Genomic DNA, 25,734 nt, shown 5'->3' with positions numbered 1-25,734 from the left:
GTTAGCAATAGCTGCATTTTTCGATTATGAAATCTGGCAGATGGATGTCAAAACGGCGTTCCTTAACGGTTTCCTTAAGGAATAGTTGTATATGATGCAACCCGAAGGTTTTGTCGATCCTAAAAATGTTGACAAGGTGTGCAAACTCCAGCGATCCATTTATGGACTGGTGCAAGCATCTCGGAGTTGGAACAAATGCTTTGATGAGGTGATCAAAGCATTTGGGTTTATACAAGTGGTTGGAGAATCTTGTATTTACAAGAAAGTGAGTGGGAGCTCTGTGGCATTTCTAATATTATATGTGGATGACATATTACTGATTGGAAACAACGTAGAGCTTTTGGAGAGCATAAAAGGTTACTTGAATAAAAGTTTCTCTATGAAGGACCTAGGAGAAGCTGCTTACATTCTAGGCATTAAGATCTATAGGGATAGATCAAAACGCCTGATAGGACTTTCACAAAGCACATACCTTGATAAAGTTTTGAAGAGGTTCAAAATGGAACAGTCCAAGAAAGGGTTCTTGCCAGTGTTACAAGGTACGAGATTGAGTAAGACTCAGTGCCCAGCAACTGATGAAGATAGAGAGCATATGCGCTCCGTCCCCTATGCTTCAACCATAGGTTCTATCATGTATGCGATGCTGTGCACTAGACCGGATGTTAGCCTGGCCATAAGTATGGCAGGTAGGTTCTAGAGTAATCCAGGAGTGGATCACTGGACAGCGGTCAAGAATATCCTGAAGTACCTGAAAAGGACTAAGGAGATGTTTCTCGTGTATGGAGGTGACGAAGAGCTCGCCGTAAAAGGTTACGTCGATGCAAGCTTTGACACAGATCCGGACGACTCTAAGTCTCAAACCGGATACGTATTTATTCTTAATGGGGGTGCAGTAAGCTGGTGCAGTTCCAAGCAAAGCGTCGTAGCAGATTCTACATGTGAAGCAGAGTACATGGCTGCCTCGGAGGCGGCTAAGGAGGGTGTCTGGATGAAGCAGTTCATGACGGATCTTGGAGTGGTGCCAAGTGCACTGGATCCAATAACCTTGTTCTGTGACAACATTGGTGCCATTGCCCTGGCAAAGGAACCAAGGTTTCACAAGAAGACCAGACACATCAAACGACGCTTCAACCTCATCCGCGACTACGTCGAGGAGGAGGACGTAAATATATGCAAAGTGCACACGGATCTGAATGTAGCAGACCCGCTGACTAAACCTCTTCCACGGCCAAAACATGATCGACACCAGAACTGTATGGGTGTTAGATTTATTACAATGTAATTCACATGGTGATGTGAGGGCTAGATTATTGACTCTAGTGCAAGTGGGAGACTGTTGGAATTATGCCCTAGAGGCAATAATAAATGTATAGTTATTATTATAATTCCTGTATCAAGATAATAGTTTATTATCCATGCTATAATTGTATTGAATAAAGACTCCTTTACATGTGTGGATACATAGACAAAACACCGTCCCTAGCATGCCTCTAGTTGGCTAGCCAGTTGATCGATGATAGTCAGTGTCTTCTGATTATGAACAAGGTGTTGTTGCTTGATAACTGGATCACGTCATTGGGAGAATCGCGTGATGGACTAGACCCAAACTAATAGACGTAGCATGTTGATCGTGTCATTTTGTTGCTACTGTTTTCTGCGTGTCAAGTATTTATTCCTATGACCATGAGATCATATAACTCACTGACACCGGAGGAATACTTTGTGTGTATCAAACGTCGCAACGTAACTGGGTGACTATAAAGATGCTCTACAGGTGTCTCCGAAGGTGTTAGTTGAGTTAGTATGGATCAAGACTGGGATTTGTCACTCCGTGTGACGGAGAGGTATCTCGGGGCCCACTCAGTAATACAACATCACACACAAGCCTTGCAAGCAATGTAACTTAGTGTAAGTTGCGGGATCTTGTATTACGGAACGAGTAAAGAGACTTGCCGGTAAACGAGATTGAAATAGGTATGCGGATACTGACGATCGAATCTCGGGCAAGTAACATACCGAAGGACAAAGGGAATGACATACGGGATTATACGAATCCTTGGCACTGAGGTTCAAACGATAAGATCTTCGTAGAATATGTAGGATCCAATATGGGCATCTAGGTCCCGCTATTGGATATTGACCGAGGAGTCTCTCGGGTCATGTCTACATAGTTCTCGAACCCGCAGGGTCTGCACACTTAAGGTTCGACGTTGTTTTATGCGTATTTGAGTTATATGGTTGGTTACCGATGTTGTTCGGAGTCCCGGATGAGATCACGGACGTCACGAGGGTTTCCGGAATGGTCCGGAAACGAAGATTGATATATAGGATGACCTCATTTGATTACCGGAAGGTTTTCGGAGTTACCGGGAATGTACCGGGAATGACGAATGGGTTCCGGGAGTTCACCGGGGGGGCAACCCACCCCGGGGAAGCCCATAGGCTTTGGGGAGACACACCAACCCTTAGTGGGCTGGTGGGACAGCCCCAAGGGGGCCTATGCGCCAAGAAAAGGAAATCAAAGGAAAAGAAAAAAGAGAGGGAGGAAGTGGGAAGGGAGGGGGACTCCTCCCACCAAACCAAGTCCAACTCGGTTTGGGGGGGGAGTCCTCCCCCCCTTGGCTCGGCCGACCCCTTGAGGGTCCCTTGGACCCCAAGGCAAGGTCCCCCTCCCTCCTCCTATATATATGGAGCAATTAGGGCTGATTTGAGACGACTTTCTCACGGCTGCCCGACCACATACCTCCATAGTTTTTCCTCTAGATCGCGTTTCTGCGGAGCTCGGGCGGAGCCCTGCTGAGACAAGATCATCACCAACCTCCGGAGCGCCGTCACGCTGCCGGAGAACTCTTCTACCTCTCCGTCTCTCTTGCTGGATCAAGAAGGCCGAGATCATCGTCGAGCTGTACGTGTGCTGAACGCGGAGCTGCCGTCCGTTCGGTACTAGATCGTGGGACTGATCGCGGGATTGTTCGCGGGGCGGATCGAGGGACGTGAGGACGTTCCACTACATCAACCGCGTTCTCTAACGCTTCTGCTGTACGATCTACAAGGGTACGTAGATCACTCATCCCCTCTCGTAGATGGACATCACCATGATAGGTCTTCGTGCACGTAGGAAATTTTTTGTTTCCCATGCGACGTTCCCCAACAGTGTTGTCACTTGATAACGGGATCACGTCATTAGGATAATCATGTGATGGACAAGACCCAAACTATGAACGTAGCATATTGATCGTGTTGTTTTATTGCTATTGTTTTTTGCGTGTCAAGTATTTGTTCCTATGACCATGCGATCATATAACTCACTGGCACCGAAGGAATACCTTGTGTGCATCAAACGTTGCAACGTAACTGGGTGACTATAAAGGTGCTCTACAGGTATATCCGAAGGTGTCCGTTGAGTTAGTATGGATCAAGACCGGGATTTATCACTCCATGTGACGGAGAGGTATCTCGGGGCCCACTCGGTAATACAACATCACACACAAGCCTTGCAAACGATGTGACTAAGTGTAAGTCACGGGATCTTGTATTACGGAACGAGTAAAGAGACTTGCTGGTAACGAGATTGAAATAGGTATGCGGATACCGACGATCAAATCTCGGGCAAGTAACATACCGAAGGACAAAGGGAATGACATACGTGGTTATATGAATCCTTGACACTGAGGTTCAACCGATAAGATCTTCGGATGATATGTAGGATCCAATATGGGCATCCAGGTCCCGCTATTGGATATTGACCGAGGAGTGTCTCGGGTCATGTCTACATAGTTTTCGAACCCGCAGGGTCTGCACACTCAAGGTTCGGTGACGTTTCGGTATAGTTGAGTTATAGGTGTTGGTAACCGAAAGTTGTTCGGAGTCCCAGATGAGATCCAGGACGTCACGAGGAGCTCCGAAATGGTCCGGAGGTAAAGATTGATATATAGGAAGTCCTGTTTTGGTCACCGGAAAAGTTTCGGGCTCATCGGTAGTGTACCGGGAGTGCCGGGAGGGGTGCCGGGGACCATCGGGAGGGGTGTCACGCCCCAAGGGGTCTCATGGGCTATGGGAAGAGATAAACAAGCCCCTAGTGGGCTGGAATAAGTTCCCACTAAGGCCCATAAGGTTTGAGAAGGAAAAAATACAAGGTGGAAAGAGTTTCCAAGTGGGAAGGTGGAATCCTACTCCAAGTAGGATTGGAGTAGGACCCCTCCACCTCAAATTTCGACCAAACCTTGAGGGTTTGAGGCTGCCTCCTCCCCTCCCTCCCTCCTATATATACTAGAGATATTGAGGGTTTTTGAGACACAACTTTGCCACGTGATGCTCGATCCTATACCACGCAGTTTTTTCTCTAGATCGTATTTCTGCGGAGCTCGGGCGGAGCCCTGCAGGATTAGATCGTCACCACCACCGGAGCGTCGTCACGCTGCCGGAGAACTCTTCTACCTCTCCGCCCCCTCTTGTTGGATCAAGAAGGTGGAGATCGTCATCGAGCTGTACGTGTGCTGAACGCGGAGGTGCCGCCGTTCGGCACTAGATCGGAACGGATCGTAAGATGGATCGCAAGACGGTTCGTGCAACGGATCGCGAGACGGTTCGTGGGACGAATCATGGGACGGATCGTGGGACGGATCGCGGGGCGGTTCGTGGGGCGGTTCGAGGGACGTGAAGACGTTCCACTACATCAACCGCGTTTCTTAACGCTTCCTGCTGTGCGATCTACAAGGGTACGTAGATCCAGATCTCCTCTCGTAGATGGACATCACCATGACAGGTCTTCGTGTGCGTAGGAATTTTTTTGTTTCCCATGCGACGTTCCCCAACAAGGGGGAGTGGCGCTGCCCGATGGCCGGATTCCTACTACTACGGGTGACTGGGGAATAGGTGCTCGTGAAGGTTCAGACTCCAGTTTTAAATACCCGCAGATTTAGACACTTATATGAAGTCGGATAGCGGAATTAGTTCCTTGTTGTGTTCAAGTGTCTAACATCTTGCAATGAATTGTGTCGCCGAGCCAAAGTCTTTGCTTGCGCTGCGCAGACGTCCACTTCTTTCTCTAAAATTGTGACGAACGAGATCTTCAGGAAATCCCAGTTTCATGCCTTTTTCAGTACTGATTTCGCAAGTTTATCTAATGGTTATTGCACTATTCTCAACGTTCATTTGAGTGTTTTGTGCTGACTGCTGCTACTTTTGGCTGTGTCTGGCAGGGGAAGTTTTGGGGTATAGTCGTTTGTTTTTCCTTGGAAAATGGAAGCATATTTGACTGGAATAGTATGCTTACTATCGAGGATTACTATGTCTCTCTGTTCCCGGTATGTGTTTGTTTGTGAAACTTAGTTGATATTTTTGATTGAAATCTGTATGCAAAAATGTATCTCGTCTCCTTTCTCTTAATGTTGCAATAGATTATTTAATTGACGATCTGAATGAAGCCAGTAGTACTTAGTAGCATAATGCTAGCACTTCTTTTTATATAAGCTAAAGCGTCCTTCTGAATTTGCTTAAAGTGTTTGGGCAAATTAAGAATTAGTAGTTAAACTCATTTAATGACATGGCTTATCATTTTAACCTTACAATGTCTATCTTCTTAAACTGAGATGCCTTCGTTTTGCAGCATTTGTTGTGTTTCAAACATATTCAGATTTTATTATGTACATTGTACAATAACAATTGATCTACTATATCTGACTGCAGGATTACCGTCCAACAAGAGTCGGCGACAGTGACAAAGAGGGCAAGTGGTAGCATAGATGACTCGCTAGGGACAAGATTGGATTTGGGTTGTTTCTCCGGCTAATTGAAGTTGTCGAATAACATATATTAATTTGTTTCTTGATCCATCCTGTATGAGATTAATCCTTAGTGTCTTTTCATATATTTTCTCTTGATATCGGATGTGATATGCATATATACGTTTGTCTATGGTATTTGCTCGCAATGTGAAACACCTGCAATGATTAGAATCCGTTCAATAAAAAAGATTTGAATTCATGCATGTAAATTATGAATCTTGCCATTCAATATATAACGACCACCGCAAATATATGTCACGGTTGGTGAGAAATTTTCCAATTACCCACATCAATATACTAATTTAGATACCGTCAACAATCTAGATATCGTCCCTTATCTGATTTTTTGTTGGACTCATACCAAGATATGTGCCATATGTGACGTGAATCAGATGTTGCCAACTCTGATATCACCGTGATGAGATCATTGAAATGTCGTTCCTAAGTAAAAGTTTTCTGTCATTTTTTAATCATTTTGTTAGCAACATCCTTACAAGTTTAGAGAAGCAACCTTATCGGATGTAGCGTTATATGTATTTTTTATATTTTCATTGCAACGTACGGACATTTTTACTTAGTAAACCTAAATCCTTTACAAAACCTGTGAAATTCCTTTGAATCAAAGGAGCATAAAGAAATCTACGAATTTCATTTGGATTAGGGTTGGCTGCATCCCATTCCCATCGTCCCCCACCTCAAACATCTGCTCTCTCGGCCTCACGAACGCGACCCAAAACCCCTCCCTAACCCACTCCCTGTCTCCCCTCTCCTCCTCCATGGCCGCTGGGCGGGCCTTCTTCTGCGCCCCCTCCTCCATCGGAGCCACCGCCCGTCGGCTGGCCTTCGCCTCACCCCCGGCCCGTCCCCTCGCCTCCGCGCCCCACCGCCGCGGCCGCGCCCGCTGTTGCGCCTCAATCTCCTCGTCCTCAGATGCCTCCGCGCCCGCGCCGCCACCCTATGTGCTCACCACGCCGCTGTACTACGTCAACGCGCCGCCGCACATGGGCAGCGCGTACACGACCATCGCCGCCGACGCCGTCGCCCGATTCCAGGCGAGCCTCCACACAATTTTTACAAGTTCGTGTCTGGAATTTGAGTACATTACTCGAGATCCACATGCTGGCACATATGCGATACGCAACCCGTATGAAACAGTAACAGTGACTGTTGCGCTTCGTTGTTCTCTAGTCAAGCGATGGACATGCCAGTGCAGATGTGGTGCAGGAATGCTGATGCACAGACTTCATATAGTATCTTAATGTGTTAGCAATGCAAATATTTCCAGTTCGACCATTTGTTTGCCAGACTATTTGAGCCACTGGGAGCATTGCGTGCTTTTTTTGCTGCCCAACTCCTTGTCTAAGAGTTTGTTCATGGTGCTTATCTGGTTGCAGAGATTGCTAGAGAAGAGGGTTATATTCATCACTGGAACAGATGAACATGGTGAAAAAATTGCCACCTCTGCAGAGGCCAGTGGTAGAAACCCCAAGGAGCACTGCGATATAATTTCAAATTCATACAAGATGCTTTGGGCTGATGTATGTCACAACACAAAGTATTTCAGTCTACCATTTCACAACATGTCATAAATCTGGAGCTCACATTTCTCTTCCAACTTTGTTTTTGCTTGCAGCTAGACATCGAGTATGATAAGTTTATTCGCACAACCGATCCTAAGCACGAGGCTGTTGTTAATGACTTCTATTCTAGAGTTCTAAGTAGTGGTGACATATATAGGGCTGATTACGAAGGGCTTTACTGTGTCAGCTGCGAGGAGTACAAGGCAAGCTTCTTTATACCTTTCTCATATAGCAGCACTAGCACATTTTTTTAGGTAAATGTATTTATACATGCATGAATGGTTAATTATAACAAGCGTAATCATGGGCATCTGTACAGATTATCTCTACAGTTCTGTGTTCGTGATTTTACCAAATAATAATGTCTTTTTTGTTATTACGCACAGGATGAAAAAGAGTTGGCGGAAAATAATTACTGTCCTGTGCACCTGAAGCCTTGTGTACCTAGAAAGGAAGATAACTATTTCTTTGCCTTGTCAAAATATCAGCATAAATTAGAAGAGCTACTGACAAGAAATCCCAATTTTGTAAGGCCATCACATCGTTTGCACGAGGTGAGGCATTATCCTCTATAATGTTTTGTTCAATCTTATGTGTGCTTATTGAGTTACTGCTAAAAATTATGATGAAAAGTGTAGAACTATTTGTTTATTAAATGGAGATTCTTATTATATTAATTTGACTACTGACAGATTAAAAAAAATATGCATCATGCCAGCATATGGACTATTGAAGATTTGACATGATTTTCGCAAATACATCTGTGCAGTCAAATATGTAACAAACCATGTGGATTTTGTTGGGTTGTTGCATTCCTTCTTGCCAAGAAGTGCCGTTGGCATGTTGAACAAACGTTGTCACAATACATTTCCTTTCTAGCCACTTAGATATTGTCCTAATACCTAACTAGCTTATAAATACCTAACTAGCTTAAATATTACTCCCTTCGTCCCAAAATAAGTGACTCAACTTTGTACTAACTTTAGTACAAAGTTAGTATAAAGTTGAGTCACTTATTTTGGGACGGAGAGAGTAGAACCTAGATCTCAGTGTTTACCAGTTCTGAAAAAGAAAGCTTCCAAAGGGTGCTGTGTATATGGTGGAAGTTAAAATTGTTGATAAACAGTGAAGAGTGTCTTTAGATCACAACGGTTCTCATGTAATCCCTAGCTTTTACAGTAATATCATGTCAGGATTTAGCGGCTTACAGCGAGAGTTTGGCATTGGGGAGCCATGGTTGTTCAATCCAATCCTGGACTTTGTCACCGATGTATTTACTGGCAATTTCCCCAGTCCATATTTGTAATCAAGTTTTGTCTAAGAAGCTTACTGACCACTTGAAGCCTGGCCATTACATGTTTATTTTCTTTGAGCTAGCAAGATGGGATCTCAACTTTGACATCTCAAAATACATATGTGCATCGGCGCATGCCTACACATTGACTGACCATAATGCACTTTATTAAGTAGCCTCTGTTCTTCTGACTGTAACACACCTTGGTTTTGTGTGCAGTGATAGGATTTTTTTCCTTATATAAGTGTCCAAGATTCATAATTTCATACTGTGCTTCATGTTTGAGCTTCCAGTAAAAATATGAACCTTGACTTAATTGCCAGTCTTTCAGCTCACATGCGTTTATTTTCATGGTTTTAGAATGCCCTTATTTCGTTGTTATTTTACTAATTAAGACACAGCTGTAGGTCGAAGGCTGGATTAAAAGTGGATTGAGAGACTTCTCTATTTCTCGCGCATCTGTCGAGTGGGGTATTCCAGTGCCAAATGACACCAAACAAACAATATATGTGTGGTTTGATGCCTTATTAGGGTATGTTTGTATGTTTCATACCTGCTGCTTGGCATGTTAGTAAGCATGAACAGGTTGCATATTCTTACTCAAATTCAACTGGATAGATATGGCTCTATGCGGTGTGTTGTCTGATATTGATGTCCTCTGTTTAATCCTACCATGCAAGTATCGAATATACTCAACTTCATTGATTTATATTCATGTTTGGCAATGAAAATTCTTAGATGAATTGTTCTTTTGTTTACTCGAAACTGTAAACTTTATATGCAAAAGCAAAAGATGCCCCAGTCTCTTGGTCCATGCATGTAATAAGAGCAGTTAACTTGCAGACTTGAAATCTTGAAATGAGGCTAGAGTACGTCTTATGTAGCATTGCCTATTACTTTGTTTCGACTGGTTGTTCATTTCTGCATGTTTGTTTCTTTAGTTATCTTTCAGCATCCCTAGATGACGGGGAACAGGCAAGTTTGCAGCAAGCTGTTGATCGGGGTTGGCCTGCATCTCTACACCTGATAGGAAAGGTCGGTTTTGGGCAAATAACTTTTGCAGCTTCTTCAAACATTAATATTTCCTGTTTCAACTTACGACAAAACACCATATGCTTCTCTATTCACGTTTAAAATGTTCTTTGGTCCATGTTGATCGATTTCTACTTATGGTTGTAAGGAGCTCTCATTTTGATGTGAACTTGGATAGTACCACTTTTTTTTAGTGCTGCTAAGAGAAAGTGCTGAATATGACATTGGTCAAACGAATAAACAAGCATAAACTCCTTTATGTTGATCTATATATATTAACCAACTAACATCACATAGCCACTCAGTTTTTCATATAGCGAAAATCAGGGACAAGTTTCACTTCTTCCAGTTCTCAGGATTAGATGCTATTTTATTTAAACTTGTTTCAATAGGGCCCTTGTGCCTCAGCTGCAGTTACTTACACTAATAAAAACATCATGTGTCATGCTGGGTTTGGTGACTTGGCTCTGGTATGTCACAGTTGAAACAATTTCGACAGACGCATCCCCTAATTTCCAAAAGTGAGAGATGTGTGACAGCTAAGAAATAGAAAAGAACAATACATCTCTTCTCATATGTTAAATCTGATGAATTTTATTATGTTTCATAATACCTGGAGATAAATGTACTAATCTACTGCTTCAAGAACAATATACTTGGAGCTGGTCACTGTAGATATTGACATTTTGTCCCGTTTAAAAGCAATGATATTAGATAACTTCTTTGTTTTATATGTTCATCCGATTTGTGACAATCTCTTGTACATGTACCTCAGGACATATTGCGGTTTCATGCAATTTATTGGCCAGCAATGTTAATGTCAGCAGGGATAAGCGTTCCTGATGCAGTTTTTGGTCATGGATTCTTGACAAAGGTGACCTCACATTTTTCCAATGTTCTTGTTTCCACCTCAACTCATAATGATATAGCACCATACAGTACATCGTATTTTGAGCATGTCTATGTGATCATCGTATGTTGGTTGATAAGGCCTTTTCCTGCAACTACATGTGCATTTTCCATCTAGACATTTGGCATCGGATGCTGCATTGTTGAATTTCCTTATTCCTGCTTTATGGCTCTAGTCTTCCCCTCCTACAAATTTCAGTTTTCTAGAGCTTGACGTTAGCACCCCTATATTAGTGTATATATGTATTAGCATTCATCCTTATACCCGTTGGCATTTCCCATGTTGTCATATAGTTATGGCTTTGTAGCTCATAGATAATTCTGTATTTTTGGCCACCTTCTTCCTTGATTTTTCAAGTTTACAACCCTCTACTCTGTGTGTACTTCTAATTGTAAGAACTTATCTTCTCCTTCTTATGTGAAATAAATGTTTGTCTTCTCCTTCCTTTTGTAACATTGTCCATTTTTCTGGGAAATTCTAGTTCACAATAGTTTTTTCATTGCTGCAGGACAGGTTGAGTAGGAGTAGTCCTTCATTTTATAGGGACATGTATGGTCCAATGGCATTACCTATTATGAATTTTGCGCCTCATTAGTGCGCATGGTTGTCTTGGACAGATATTGTGAAAAACAGCAACTGCTTTGTAGTTGTGTTGATGAGTAACAAATATAGATTCTATCTAGGCTCCCAGCCACCTTTATCTCATTAAATCACTTTTATTTCATGCAGCTGCTTTTTATTTTTCAAATTTTAGGATGGCATGAAGATGGGAAAATCACTAGGCAACACACTTGAACCAAAGGATCTAGTAGGCAGATTTGGCGCAGATGCTGTTAGGTACTTCTTCTTGCGGGAAGTAGAATTTGGCAATGACGGGGACTATTCAGAAGAACGTTTTATCAATACAGTCAACGCACATCTTGCTAACACAATTGGTATTTATGTGCGCTAAAACTTTTATTCATTTATTTTTGACTTCTGCTTTAGTTGGTGTTAACTGACCGTCTTAATTTACTAGTGATGATACTGTTTTCATCTGAACAGGAAATCTTCTCAACCGCACACTTGGTCTCCTAAAAAAGAACTGCAATTCCATGCTAGCTTTTGATTCAATTGCTGCTGCAGATGGCAATTCATTCAAGAATAATGTTGAAAACTTGGTAAGTTGGTCTCTTCGGTATCTTGGTGAAGTACGCTGGCAGCAACGTGGGAACTGATGATAAACAATTGATCTGTCATTGCATTACTTCTGATGGTGTGTAAGTTGTCCGAATTGGCTTTATAAAGTTTCTAGACAGTAAATGGTCTAAATACACAAAATTCTTTGAGGGAAATCGTTTTCAATTATGCATTACAAAAGCTTGAAGCCCTTTATATGTAATGATTGCTCCTTGTTTGGTTACAATCTCCATAAATTTGGAGGCCATGCTGACGTTTGAAGCTTACGTGTGCCATTATAAGAGTTTAATGTGTGTTACATCGAGACCAGAATAATCTTGTTAGTGGTCCTTTAAGTTCTGTTTCTTAGCCTACAGAAAGTAAGACATCCACCATAATGATCCTAGATGAACTGTTTTATTATTTCTCTTCTTGGAGCAATAGTTATGGATATGATGTTCGCTGAATTGACATGCGACAATGAGCAAACAAAGTCTTCAGACACTGTCAGCACGTGTTGTCCATTATGAATTGGTTCCACTTGATCACATGTTGCATTTGGATATTTCAGATCATCACTTGCTATCCATCTGCCTAATAAAAGATTTTTTTAACACATGTTTGCATGTACTGCACTTCTGCTGTATCTGTTGGTGTTACAGTGATATTGTTTATACAGGTGGACAAGGCGAAGGGTCATTATGAAAATCTTTCGTTGACATCAGCATGTGAAACTGTTCTAGAAATTGGTAACTTGGGAAACTTGTACATTGACGAGCAAGCACCATGGTCTTGTTTCAAGCAAGGGGGTGAGGTTGCTGAACAGGCTGCAAAGGTAAACACTTGAAAGTTGACACTATATCTATTTCTCTTCCTTTTGGGCTTGTCGTGTTTGTTTCAGATTTTACTTGCCACAATTTAATGCTGACAAGGTCAAACTGCATGAGCATCAGTTGCTTCTTTTTATGTTTGTAAAAGAAACCCACTTTCGAACAGAAGAGCTCTCTGTGAGCTTCAAAATTCTTTATATTCTCTACATCTGAGAGTACCTTATTCCGATTTCACAGCAGCTCTATTTTTACGGCTGTAAATGAAACTATAACATAACTCTAGTCGTTCTGATGAATCGTTGTGATGATTTTTGGGTGGCTAGTTTGTGTTATTTGTTTGATGTGTGACATATAGACATAGTCACTAATTGTCTACAAATTCGAACTCCATTGTTGGTGGAATAGATAATGGAATTGTTTATGCTAAATATTTCAGATGCTTATTGCTATTACTCCCTCCGATCCAAATTAATTGTCGCAGCTTCAGTACAACTTTGTACCGGATTGGAGGGAGTAGAATTTTGTTGGCATGTTATTATTTTATTTTGTCTGTGACATTTTCCTTATTCATTATTTTTTATCTTCACTTCACCACAGGATCTCGTCATTATTCTAGAGGCAATGAGAATAATTGCAATAGCGTTGTCTCCAATCACTCCAAGCCTTTCGTTGAGGATTTATACACAGCTTGGTTTCACAGAAGACCAGTTTCGTACGTTGAGATGGGTATGTTCTTATATGTCCAGGGATATGCTATTTAGGTCTAAACCCAATTTTGCATAGTATTTTACAGCCGTTGTCTAGGCTGTATATGAACTAATACCCTCAGAGAACACAATGTTCAAACCTATAAATAGCAAATCTGCAATACAATTTTTTTCCAGTGGCATGGCTTGCTTACAACCCTGTGTTGAACTGTCCTGCAGGATGATACCAAATGGGGAGCCCTTAAAGCAGGCCAGGCAATGATGGAGCCGAAGCCTATTTTCGCTAAAATAGAAACCGAAGTCGAAGAGAACGGTCAAGCAAGTCCGAAGGAGGGGAAGGGCGGGAAGAAGAAAGCACGTAGCAAAGGGCTCGTGGAGGCATGAGATAAGCTTGTGAGTTTGTGAGTACTGACTGGTTGGCTCCTCAACTGTAGAACCCGGAAAACCATCTCATATTTTTTTCCCCCTTCGAAACGGGAACCATCTCATATCTGATGGTGTAGATAGCATAAAATCTTTGGTGGCAAAGAAGGCTTTGACTTTTTTGCAGAGAGAACTGAACTTAGCAATTCTGTTCTCTCAGGCTTTCAAATTCAAAATTGTACTAGTAGAATGTAAGGCATCCACGTTTTCCATCAGTTTCTCAATACACATGTAGATTATGTGATGTGAGGCAAAGGTAAAGCAGTTGGATCTGCAACTTTCGTTGCCCGATTAATATTTCTTGTGAGTTGTGACGGATGTCCATCAAGAACTACAAAAAATACACCAAAAGGCCTACGCCTTTTTGTCGACCGGGGTGAAGGAGACGAGTTTGCGCCCTTTGCCGGCTGCCTCCTCGTACACCTCCGCCTTGTACGCGCCCTTCTTGCCGGCGCCGTCCAGCGCCTGGACGAGGAGCCGGTAGTTGAAGCCCGACACCACCTGCACCGTGCCCAGCACCACCTTGCTGAACCTCAGCCTGTCTCTCGCCTGCTTCACGTGCTCCGCCACCGCCCACTTGCCGAGCCTCTGGATCCTCGGGTCCTTGATGTTACCGATGTGTTCCCACCCGCCGGGCATCGCCGTGGCGGGCATGGCGACGGCGTAGATGACGGCGACCACGCCGATGACGAGGGGGATGCTGCTCCTCATGGCTGCTGGCTTTGGATCGATCAGCGAGGTTTGGAAGCTTGAGAGTTGAGATCAGTCAGATACTCAGAGCAGTGGAGGGTCATGACATGTGAACCGGGGGCGTTTAAATAGAAGCGCCGGGACATGGTTGAATAGATAGACGGAAATGACTGAATGCATGTCCTTATACACCATATATCTATCTAACAGTACCAATCAATGTGGCCGATCCTTGGCGCATAGGACATGATCCATTATTGGACCCATATCAATATCTGATACTACTTTCTTGATGCATGCCCGATTACGGTTGGTTCCATAACAATATCTGATACTGATTTAGTGTGTAGTTTAATTCAGTATTAAATGTTTGCTTATAGAAAGGTCCATCAATTGATTCTGTGATGGGTCTAATGATATTAATTTGCTATTGTGAATGTTGTCCAAATAAATGGAAGGACTATTATTAAAGTAGACGCAAGACACTATGACCAAAATATGAAACTTTTGTTCAATTTTTAAACTAAGTTCGTGTTCTAAAATTGTTTATAATTTTCGAAAAATGTTCTTGCTTTTAAAAAATGTTCCAAATTTCGAAACATTGTCGTTTTTCAAACTTTGTTCATAATTTTGTAAAAAATGTTCTCGATTTTCAAAAAATGTTCTGTATTTTGAAAAATTGTTCTTCAAATTCGAAAAATATTTTTTGCTTTAAGTTAGCAAATAAAAGGGAAAAGGAAAGAACAAATGAACCAAAAAAAAGGTACTGAGCAGAAAAGGAAAAAAAGAAACAGAAAAAAATAGAGGAAATTATCAGATTTTTTTGGGACAAAAAAGAAAGCTGGGCCGTCCAGTCGCCCCCCCCCCCCCCCCCCCGTGCGGCACGCGTCTGGGAGCAACTAGCCGGCGAGCGCTTCCTCGGGAGTCTTCCAGCGATCGTTCCTGCGCGATGCCACTTTTTCGAACCGTCGCCACGTGTCGTGCTAAGAGCGTTTCCTTCGGATTTTGTTCCTTTTTTAATTTTTTCGCACGCGTTTTCATCCTTTTTGAGTGGTTATTTTCTGATTTTTTTGGTGTTATGGTTTTTCACCGGTCTTTCGTAACTTTTGGAAGAAAAAAAAGCATTTTTTTTTCTAAAAAAACACGTTTTTTTACGCGAAAATTCGTTTCTTTTTTTTTTTGCGAGAGGCACAGCCGTGCCTCTTGGAAAGGAAAAAAATGTGTTTTCATATTTTTGCGAGAGACACAGTTTTGCCTTCGCGAGAGGCACGCCCATGCCTTTTGGAAAGGAAAATAAAACGTGTTTTCTGTTTTTTTTTACGAGAGACACGGTTTTGCCTTCACGAGAGGCACGCCTGAAAGGAAAAAAAATGCATTTTCTGTTTTTTTTTGCGAGAGGCACGGTTTTGCTTTCGCAAAAGGCACGGTTTTGCCTTTGCGAGAGACACGCCCGTGCCTCTTCCGAAAAGGGGAAAAACGCGTTTTCTGTTCTTTTTTTCCCGCGAGAGGTACGAGTTTGCTTCCGCGAGAGGCACGGTTTTGCCTTCGCGAGAGGCACGACCCGTGCCTCTCGGAAAGGGAAAAAAGCGCGTTTTCAGTTTTTTTCTATCGCGTGAGGCGCAGTTTTTTGGTCCGGTTGTTTTCTTTCGTTTTTTTCATGAAAAAAAAAGTTCGTCAAAACCTATCAACATGGGATCTAGTTTTGAAGATCTCGACGCGAGAAAGCTAATGATGAGAACGGTACGAGATTTGAACACACGGTTTAGAAGATAAAACGTTTTGAAAATACGGATCTACGAAAAAAGGGAAAAGTCCCGGATTGCGACAAGTGGCACGCATGCAGTGCGCCACTTGTCGCAACCTATGAAGATGGAGTAATCGTTGGAGGTGTATTCGCTAACTAGTCATTTCGCACGCACCTCCTTCCTGTAGTTAGTGACAAATTGAGGGAACTCCTATGCAGCGCTGCATGTGGCTTTTAACGATTCGATGCCTAGTATGAGTCAGTCCATTAGAGTGCTTTCCAGTTTTTTTCCTTTTCTGATTTTTTGTTATGAAAAAAATTATAAAATCAAAAAAGGTTTACAGATTAAAAAAAAGACTCAACCATTTGGAAAAAAACTTCAAATATTTAAAAAAGGCTCACCAATTTTGAAAAAAAGTTCATTGAAAATGAAACAAAGTTCATCCAATTTAGGAAAAGTTCATTAAACTTTTAAAAAGTTCAATAAATTTGAAGGAAGTTCATAAAGATTCAAAAAAAACTCCATGTATTATTTAAAAAAGTTAATTGAACTGAAAAGAAGTTCATAAATCTTAAAGAATTTCATCCATTTTCAAAAAGATGTTCATCAAATTTCAAAAAATCATCCATATTTAAAAAAATCATTGAATTTGCAAAAAAAAAGTCAAAAGCCTTTGATGGGCCGTCCCAGTTCGAACGCCACATGCGCGAGGTAACAAAAAATGCACATTAACTCACGCCTGTGACGCCAAATAGGAAATGCTGGAAATAGGAGCTCCCGACCCATGAGCATAGTTTTTTGACTTGACAGCTTCCTTTCACGATATGAGAATAATCAGGCTGGGCCGGCCTTCAGCTTGCCATGGAACAAGGCTGATCCTCAAACCAGGCCTCCCGGCTGGGAACATCACAACCCTTTTACTCGACACAACATATGGGGATCTCCTATACCGCACCTTCAGCATCGTCTAACCGAACCAACGCTCGCAACATCGCCTTGATGGGCCAATTCGAACGCCACATGCGACAGGTAACAAAAAATGCACATTAACTGATGTCTATGGCGCCAAATAGGAAATGCCACAAATAGGAGCTTCCCGATCCATCAGCATAATTTTTTAACTTGACACCTTCCTTTCACAATACGAGAATAATCAGGCCGGGCCGACCTTCAGCTTGCCATGGAACAAGGCTGATCCTTGAACCAACCACTAGAACTAAATGGTAGTAGTGATCAATACTACTTCGAATAAATTTAATAAGAAAAGTAGCTGCCTTGTTCCAAAAAATGGAAGTTCACATATTTTTTAAAAATTCACGAATTGTTTTCAAAAAGAAAAGCCTCACGTATTAAAAAAGAGTACGGATATTTAAAATTCACTAATTTGAGAAATTTTTTACAAAATTTTAAAATATCTCTAATTTAATAAAAGTTTGTGAGTTTGAAAAAAGTTCACGAATTTGAAAAAATTTCACAAGAAAGAAAAAAGTTCACCAATTTGATAAAAAAGTTCACAAACTTTTAAAAAGGTTCATCAATTTAAGGAATAGTTCATCAAATTTGGAAATAGTTCATAAATTTAAAAAAACTTCATCTAGTGCGGGAAAACATTCATTGGATTTTAAAATTAGTTCATCAATTGTAAAAAAGAGTTCATTGATTTTGAAAAGAGTCCATCGTATTTGAAAAAGAGTTCATCGATTTTGAAAAAGAGTTCATCAATTTTGAAAAAAAATTCATCGAATTTGAAAGAAAGTTCTTCAAATTTGAAAAAAGGAAAAGAACAAAAACGAAAAAACGAACAAAGAAAAATAGTAAAAACCAGAACAAAACCCTTCCGAATAAATAAAGAAAGACAAAAGAAAATAAAAAAATAAAAAAAGGAAAAGGATGTACTAGTAGAAAATAGGTAAGAAGCGGTAGTTGAATAACTGATGGTCGACGGTCGATAGGTTATTGCATCGTGCGAATCACTAAGACATCGTAGGATAGAATCTTGATCGACGCACGCTTTGTTTTTGTTCTTTGTACGACAGAAAAAAGATAATATGGGCCGAGCCCAGCTCATGCGACTGCGTCGGTTAGGAAAATTACACTATAACCGGCGCCTACAGCGCCAAATAGGGGTTATCCGTGAAATCACTAATTAGCGTGTATACCTTTCAACGATTACTCCCATCTCTCTGATTGCGACAAGCGAGTATACCTTTCAGCGATTACTTTCATCTCTCTGATTGCGACAAGTGGCGTATTACATGCGTGCCACTTGTCGCAACCTGGAAGTTTTTTCTTTTTTTTCATAGATCCGTATTTTTGAAATATTTTATCTTCTAACCCGTGCGTTCAAATCTTAAACTGTTTTAACCGCTGTGTTTCTCGCGTCGAGATCTTCAAAACTAGATCCCATGTTGATAGGTTTTGACAAACTTTTTTTCATGAAAAAACCCGGAATAAAACCTGCATTTTTTCCTTTCCGAGATGCACGGTCGTGCCTCTCGCGGCAGCAAAACCGTGCCTCTCGTGGGAGCAAAACGGTACCTCTCGCGGAAAAAAGAGAGAGAGAGCAAAAAACACGTTTTTTCCCTCTCCAAGAGGCACGTCCGTGACTCTCGGGATAGCAAAACCGTGCCTCTCGTGGAAAAAAGAAAGAGTAAAAAATACGTTTTTCCCTTTCCGAGAGGCACGACAGTGCCTCTTGTGATAGCAAAACCGTGCCTCTCTCGGAAGCAAAACCGAATCTTTTGTAGAAAAAAAAAGAGAGCACAAAACGCGTTTTCCCTGTCCGAGAGGCACGGCCGTGCCTCTTGCGATAGCACAACCGTGCCTCTCGCAGAAGCAAAACCGTGCCTCTCGCGGAAAAAAGAGAAAGCAGAAAACACGTTTTTTTTTCTTTCTGAGAGGCACGATCGTGCTTCTTGCGATAGCAAAATCGTGTCTATCGCGAAAGCAAAATCGTGCCTCTCGCAAGAAAAAGAGAGAGGAGAAAACGTGTTTTTTCTCTTCCCATGAGGCACATACGTGCGAAAAAACCCACTCTAAAAAACCGAAAACACGTGCGAAAAAATTAAAAAAAATACGAAGGAAATGCTCAAAACGCGATACGTGACAGCGGCCGAGAACACGCCAAGTGACAACGTGCGGAAGCGATCGTTCGGAGGCTCATGAAGGAGCGCTCCCTAACTAATTGCTCCCGTTTGCCCGACATATGCCCCACCCATTGCTGACACAAAGACGGTCCATGTGACACTTTGACTCTTTAGATTTTATTTCATTTTCCTTGTAATTTTAAGGATTTTTCTCTATTATTTATTATTTATTAGCAGATAATTTTTCAATGGATTTTAGACAATAATCATGAAGTTACAAAACTGTTCACGGACTTCAAAGGTACTTAAGAATTTACAAAAAATTATTCATGTATTTAGAAAATGTTTACGAATATTAAAAACTATCAATGGCTTCAAAAAATGCTAACAATTGTTCGAATTTTTTAATAGAAAATAGAATAAAAGGAAAACTGATAGAACTCGTGGAGGAAACAGAGAAAAAACCTACTACATAACCTTGTAGAAACTTGAAAAATCGTGAAAGCCAGCCCCACATACCTGAACCCCACGTAGCTAGCACAAGATACAAAATTGTCCCAAACAGGACAAATGCATCAAACAAAAATGAACCAGTCAAACACTCTTGGAACACCACGTGACATTCGTGACAAGCAATCCAAACTTAACGAAATCACACTTGGAACACGGTCATAAGCCCGGACACATAGCGTTAGCCCCATGTCATGTAGACACAAATCTTGAAGTACATTGTGCAGTTAGGAGGCTAGCACGCGAGGTTCTCTAATCCGATTTGCATATGATACCAAATCCTGCGGCCAGGCTGGAATTTCTATTATGCATGGACGATGGAAACAACTAGTTACCAACGTTTCTTGAGGAGCCTTCCAACGGTTGCTCCCGCGCGTCGTTACTTGACGTGTTTCCAGCCGTCGTCATGTATCGTGCTTTGAGCGTTTTTTTTTTAAATTTTATTTTTTATTTTTTCACACGCATTTTTGTTTTTTTAAAGTTTTTTCTGAATTTTTTGGTGTTATGGTTTTTCACTGGTCTTTTGTAATTTTTGGATGGAAAAACTAAAAATTTTATTTTTGCGAAAAAACGCGTTTTTTGTTTTTTACATGAAAAACACGTTTTTTTTGCCAGAGGCATGGTTTTGTTTTTGCGAGAGACACGGTTTTGCCTTCGCGAGAGGCACGTCCGTGCCTTTAGGAAAGGAAAAAACGCATTTTTTGTTTTTTTTGTGAGAAACACGTTTTTTTTTTCTTCGCGAGACGCACGGATTTGCTTCCGCGAAAGGCACGCTTTTCTTTTCGCCAGAGGCATGCCCGTGCCTCTCCCGAAAAGGGGAAAAACACGTTTCTGTTTTTTTTTCCGCGAGAGGCACGGTTTGACTTCGCGAGAGGCACGATCAGTGCCTCACGGAAAGGAAAAAACGCGCTTTCTGTTTTTTTCCTATCGCGTGAGGCACAATTTTTTCGTCCTGTTTTTTCGTGAAAAAAAGTTCATCAAAACCTATCAACGTGAGAAGCCAACGATGAAAACGATTCGAAATTTGGACGCACGGTTTAAGAGATAAAACGTTTTAAAAATACGGATCTACGAAAAAAGGAAAAAACTTCAGTACATCACTTGTCGCAATATGTGAAGGTGGAAGTAATCGTTGAAAAGTGTATTCGTTAACAGATGATTTTGATGGACGATTCTAACTATAGCTGGATAAATGGGCTGAATTTCGCGTGGCCAACACATGACTGTCTCGCACAAGACTAAACAGGTTGTGTCTAGACCACAAAAGCCATGTGTTGCCATGTGTCATGCTGTCCTTTGAGGTGAGGCCCATGTGTCTCGCCCAAGACTTTACTTTACTTTTTTCCTTTTTACAAATTTATTAGCCTCAAAGGAAAAGAATTGGTCCAAAACAAAAAAAAGACCGAAAAGTACACATTTCGGACCAGCGAAATCACTAGTTAGCGAATACACCTTCCAACGATTACTCCCACCTTCACAGGTTGCGACAAGTGGCGCACTGCATGCGTGCCACTTGTCGCAACCTGATAGTTTTCCCTTTTGTCGTAGATCCATATTTTCAAAACATTTTATTTTCTAAACTGTGCGTTCAAATCTTGAACCGCTTTCACCGTTGGCTTTCTCGCGTCGAGATTTTTAAAACTAGAAGGCTTCTTTGTTTATTTCATTTATTTTAACGTTTTTTATTTTGTTACTAATTTCCTTTTCCCCCTTTGGTTTTTGTTTCTTTCTTGGTTTTCAATGTTTTTATTTTTCATAGTTTCTTTATCTATTTTCACTTTTTTTTTTCATTTTCCATGATTTACTTTGTTCTTGTTAGGCTTTCGTATTTTTTCATTCTATATATTTTGTATATGTTTAGAACATTTTGTTCAACTTTTTTATCATACAAATTTTAACATTTTATAAATGCTTGATTAACATTTTTCAGATACAAAATTTACATTCGGTTAATACATGGTCAAGCTTTTGTCTTTACATGTTTAATATTTTTCAAATACTTTATTAATATTTTCCAATTATTTGTTTTATTGTTTGATTAATATTTTTATAGACAAGATATAAATTTTCCATCATTTTTTAATACATGGGCAACATTTCTATAGACAAGATAGCGAGCATATGTGATCTCTGAAACATGAAGAAATCTCCAATATAGCCAGCCGTTGCTCAGATGATCTTTCTGAAGGAGATGAACTCGGGTGTGAAACTCTGAATGAGAGCATGCTCTCTCACCCATCCAACGGCCGCGTTTCTGGGTTTTGGTTTGCCACGGCTAGAGTGCCCCATGGTTTGAGGACGGCGACGATAGCACGGAGGAGGGTACTCCTCGGCTGCTTGCTAGGACTGCCACTGTGATACCTTTGGGCTTTGGGTTCATACACTAATCACCGGCAAGGCCTGAATACAGTCTTAACTTTTAGAGAGTGGTATTTCTATACCCCCGCTCGATGCACCCACGGTGCACCCACACAAGAAAATATATCAAAATATTTTAAAAAAATCTAAAACTTTGTGGGGATGATCTTCACTTTTAAAAAAATCTAAAACTTTGTGGGGATGATCTTCAACAAATGGTATGGGCAACTGCAAAGTTTGGTGGTCAAATAACATTCACGAGCTCTGTACAAAGATGGCAAAGTCACTGAAAATTAATCAAAATGTAAGTGCACTCTTTGAGCAGATTTTGTAATTTTGTCTATTTTGTACTGAGCTGTTCGCATGTTATTTGACCATCAAACTTTGCATGTGCCTATAACATTTGTTGAAGATCATCACCACAAAATTTCAGATTTAAAAAGAAATGTTTGATACATTTTCTTGCATGGATGCACCATTGGTGCACCGAGCGGGGGTTCAGCCAGTAGTTTCCCTGACTTTTATTATTACCGATGTCAAACAATCAAAGAAACGACAATACGCTTGATAAATATATCTTGTTACGACTTCCACAGTTACAGATACACGAGAAAACCTCGTTTAGATGATCGGGTCGAAGGAGACAAGCTTGCGCGCACTGCTCGACGCCCCCTCGTACACGCCCGCCTGGAATTGGCCTTTCTCGCCGGTGTTGTGCAACGCGTGGAGGAAGACACGGTAGTTGACGCCTTGAACAACCTGCTCCTCGCAGCCCCACACCTCGATGAATCGGATGCCGTCGTTCGCCACCTTGACGTGCTCCGCCACTGCCCATTTCCCGAGCTCCTGCATCTTCAGGGCGTCGACGTTACAGTACTCCCATGCCCCAGGCATCGATATCGCGGTGGCGGGCATGATGATGGAGCAAACGACGATGCCGACGCCGATGACAAGGAGGAGGCCGGTTCTCATGGTTGATGGCTTATGGTTTCTCCTTGGTCGATTAATGTGGCTGCAAGCTTAAGCTTAAGCTTAAGAACAATGGGATGAGTCGAGGATACTGCTGTGGCGTGGCAATGGTAAGGACAGCTGAAACGACCGCGCGCGGGGGACGGTATAAATAGATTGGCAGGACATGTTGGTGGAAATTAGTTGAATGTATGTCCCTTTTGTGATTCAGTAGTTACTGATGGGAAGGGAATATCTATCTTTTACGGTTTGGCATCCATTGAATAGTTGCATATCTGTCTTGCATGGGTTTGTATCAATAAATTCATGCTTATAAAGCATGCATTAAAAGTTCTATATCCATCTTATATGGATTAGTGAGAATTTATTTGATGGATGCAATAAAGTAACACCCCACATGAAAATGTGCGGCTTTCATACAAAGTTGCTATGAGTGACAGAAAAAATAGTCTGAGATATGATCTATTGTCCTGTGAAAATGGTTTTGATGATGACCTGGCAACCCTTTTTGCATATGTGACAACACAATCAACATGAAGAAAAAAACATGGAGACGGCAGGTGAATAATATAAATAAATAAAACTTGAGTTCTTCTGTATAGGCATGCGCGCAATCGACGGGTTGGGGTTCCCCAAAGCAGCAGCCGCGAGAGGAACGGCGACAGGTTATGTGGGAGGAGGAGGAGCATATGTGATCTGATCTGGGTGGTGGCAAGGGTTGCCAAAGCGTCCAATATATAGGCGGGCAGGTATGGAGACCTGGGACTGAGCCCACCACTGAGTCGACTAGAACCCACGATCTTACGTCTTAGATTCACAGCATGTTTGTCATGACTTGCAGTTAATTATCCCCTCCTGATTGGTAAAAATAAAGCGCACACATGACATAGGCCTAAGCTTATATCTTCAAGAAAGACAACACACATGACGGACGGAGGAGGAGCTCCTATGAATCATTCCTTATCTCAATAGCATGTGAAAGAAAATCTCTTATAAGTAGGTCACATCTCTCCTTCACTCATGAGGTGGCACTTAACTTATTACCATGTCATGAGACCCCACATGGGCCTTTGAGATTTTCAAGGAATTGTTTTACTTATGTGCCCTAGGAGTATCTATAATTCAACACTAGTCCCTCAATCTTATTTCTTTACATAATTCACATGAACTATCTTTTTAAGACTAATTCACATGAGCTATCTCCTTTTTAGAAGTACTCACATTAACTATCTACAACTAGTTGCTCTGGCGTAGCTAGGGTGGCCCATGCCTATGGACCATTCTGCAATTCCGCCATAGCCATTAGTGTGGATTTTTTTATTCAAAAGATAAATTTATGTGAATACTTCACTACTGGACCATCTTGGCCCATTGGGCTTCGTCACTGTTGCTCGTTAGCTATCCACCACCTTGCCTAGCTCACCCTAGAAAACACCATTCCTTGCATGTTACCCTTCCCTCGTTTGAACATCAAGATATTTCCCTTGTTTGATCTTATATACTTGATCAGGAGGTTAAACTTGTAACATTTGGCGGGGCAGAGGAGGGATTACAGACTCAAGCGAAGGCCTATCGTGGTAGAGAAATTTTGCGAAACATGCGCCCGCATAATCATGAATTAATCAAGCAGATTTATCAAATTTATATATATTCTCCCAACTTCCAAACTCTTGTACGCAAAAGGCACCTTTATTCGATTGTGAAAATAGGCACCTAGTCCTCAAAATTTCTCATTACATTGAGAAACCATACAACCATAGTGGCTAATGCTCCAAATCGATCGCTTGGTTGGCCCGGCGAAAGGAGATGAGCTTGCGGATGGTGATGAACGGTGATTCCTTCTCGAACACCTCTGCCTTGTACATGCCAACCTTGACACCAACCTGCAATGCTTGGATAGTAAGCCGGTAGTTCATGCCCTCGGCCACGATCTGCACCGCACCGCACACCACCTTTTGGAACCTGAGCCCATCGTTGGCAACCTTGCCATGCTTCACAACCGTCCAGTTGCCGAGGTCGTGGACATGTGGGTCGCTGGTGTGCATGATCGGAGTCCAGGGTCCATCGAGCGCCACTCCAGGCTTAGTGACGGCATAGAGGGTTCCAGCAACAATGAGGAGGAGGAGGCTGGTCCTCATGGTGATGAGTGTCGGGTGGGGGCTAATCCTTCCTTGAGATGGAGGACAATGAGATGGGGCTTGCAAAGAATGAGATAGAGCAAGGAGATCGTGATGAATCACAGAGTATTTAAAGAGAGTAGATTTGATGCATTAGTTAGAATTAATTAAATCATATCTAGTATTAATTGGTAAAATTTAATGTTGGGTACATAATATGCCAAATCTGTTGCCTCTTGGAGGAGAGGAGGAGAACTTGTAGGGCATGCGTGGCCATTAGATTTGCTGCATTAGTCGGAATGAATTATAGGCGTATCTAAAATCAATTGCTTCAAATTAATGTTGGGGCATAATATATTCGATATGTGACCTTTCGAGACAAAATGAGATTGAGCAAGGAGAGGAGGAGAAATTATAGAGCGTTTAGGAGAAATTGTAGAGCATTTAAATAGATAATATTGCAAACCAACCCGTGGTTGGATGGTTAGGAGGACTGTGGTATCCCCTGCCTATCAGAGTTCAAGTCCCAGACTTAACGT

At 41.6% G+C, this 25,734-nt stretch overlaps 3 protein-coding genes across 3 annotated transcripts; 1 reads left to right on the top strand and 2 right to left on the bottom strand.

Annotated features, from left to right (window-relative positions):
* Positions 1-6,451: 6,451 nt before the first annotated feature.
* On the top strand, positions 6,452-13,964 carry LOC123449359 (methionine--tRNA ligase, chloroplastic/mitochondrial). Its single transcript, XM_045126560.1, has 12 exons — positions 6,452-6,838; positions 7,181-7,324; positions 7,420-7,569; positions 7,753-7,920; positions 9,068-9,192; positions 9,602-9,695; positions 10,468-10,566; positions 11,357-11,537; positions 11,647-11,762; positions 12,440-12,595; positions 13,188-13,316; positions 13,517-13,964. The coding sequence occupies exons 1-12, from the start codon at positions 6,563-6,565 to the stop codon at positions 13,679-13,681; spliced, it is 1,803 nt and encodes a 600-aa protein (XP_044982495.1). The 5' UTR covers positions 6,452-6,562; the 3' UTR covers positions 13,682-13,964.
* Positions 13,965-13,977: 13 nt separating this feature from the next.
* Positions 13,978-14,554, bottom strand: LOC123449360 (cysteine proteinase inhibitor 8-like). Its single transcript, XM_045126561.1, has one exon. The coding sequence runs from the start codon at positions 14,429-14,431 to the stop codon at positions 14,075-14,077; it is 357 nt and encodes a 118-aa protein (XP_044982496.1). The 5' UTR covers positions 14,432-14,554; the 3' UTR covers positions 13,978-14,074.
* Positions 14,555-24,751: 10,197 nt separating this feature from the next.
* LOC123446847 (putative cysteine proteinase inhibitor 7) lies at positions 24,752-25,312 on the bottom strand. Its single transcript, XM_045123384.1, has one exon. It carries the CDS (start codon positions 25,214-25,216, stop codon positions 24,842-24,844), a length of 375 nt encoding a protein of 124 aa, XP_044979319.1. The 5' UTR covers positions 25,217-25,312; the 3' UTR covers positions 24,752-24,841.
* Positions 25,313-25,734: the final 422 nt, after the last annotated feature.

This window comes from Hordeum vulgare, chromosome 4H (genome assembly GCF_904849725.1).
Source record: "Hordeum vulgare subsp. vulgare chromosome 4H, MorexV3_pseudomolecules_assembly, whole genome shotgun sequence".
Lineage (NCBI taxonomy): Eukaryota > Viridiplantae > Streptophyta > Magnoliopsida > Poales > Poaceae > Hordeum > Hordeum vulgare.
This window is presented reverse-complemented; position numbering and strand designations above follow the sequence as displayed.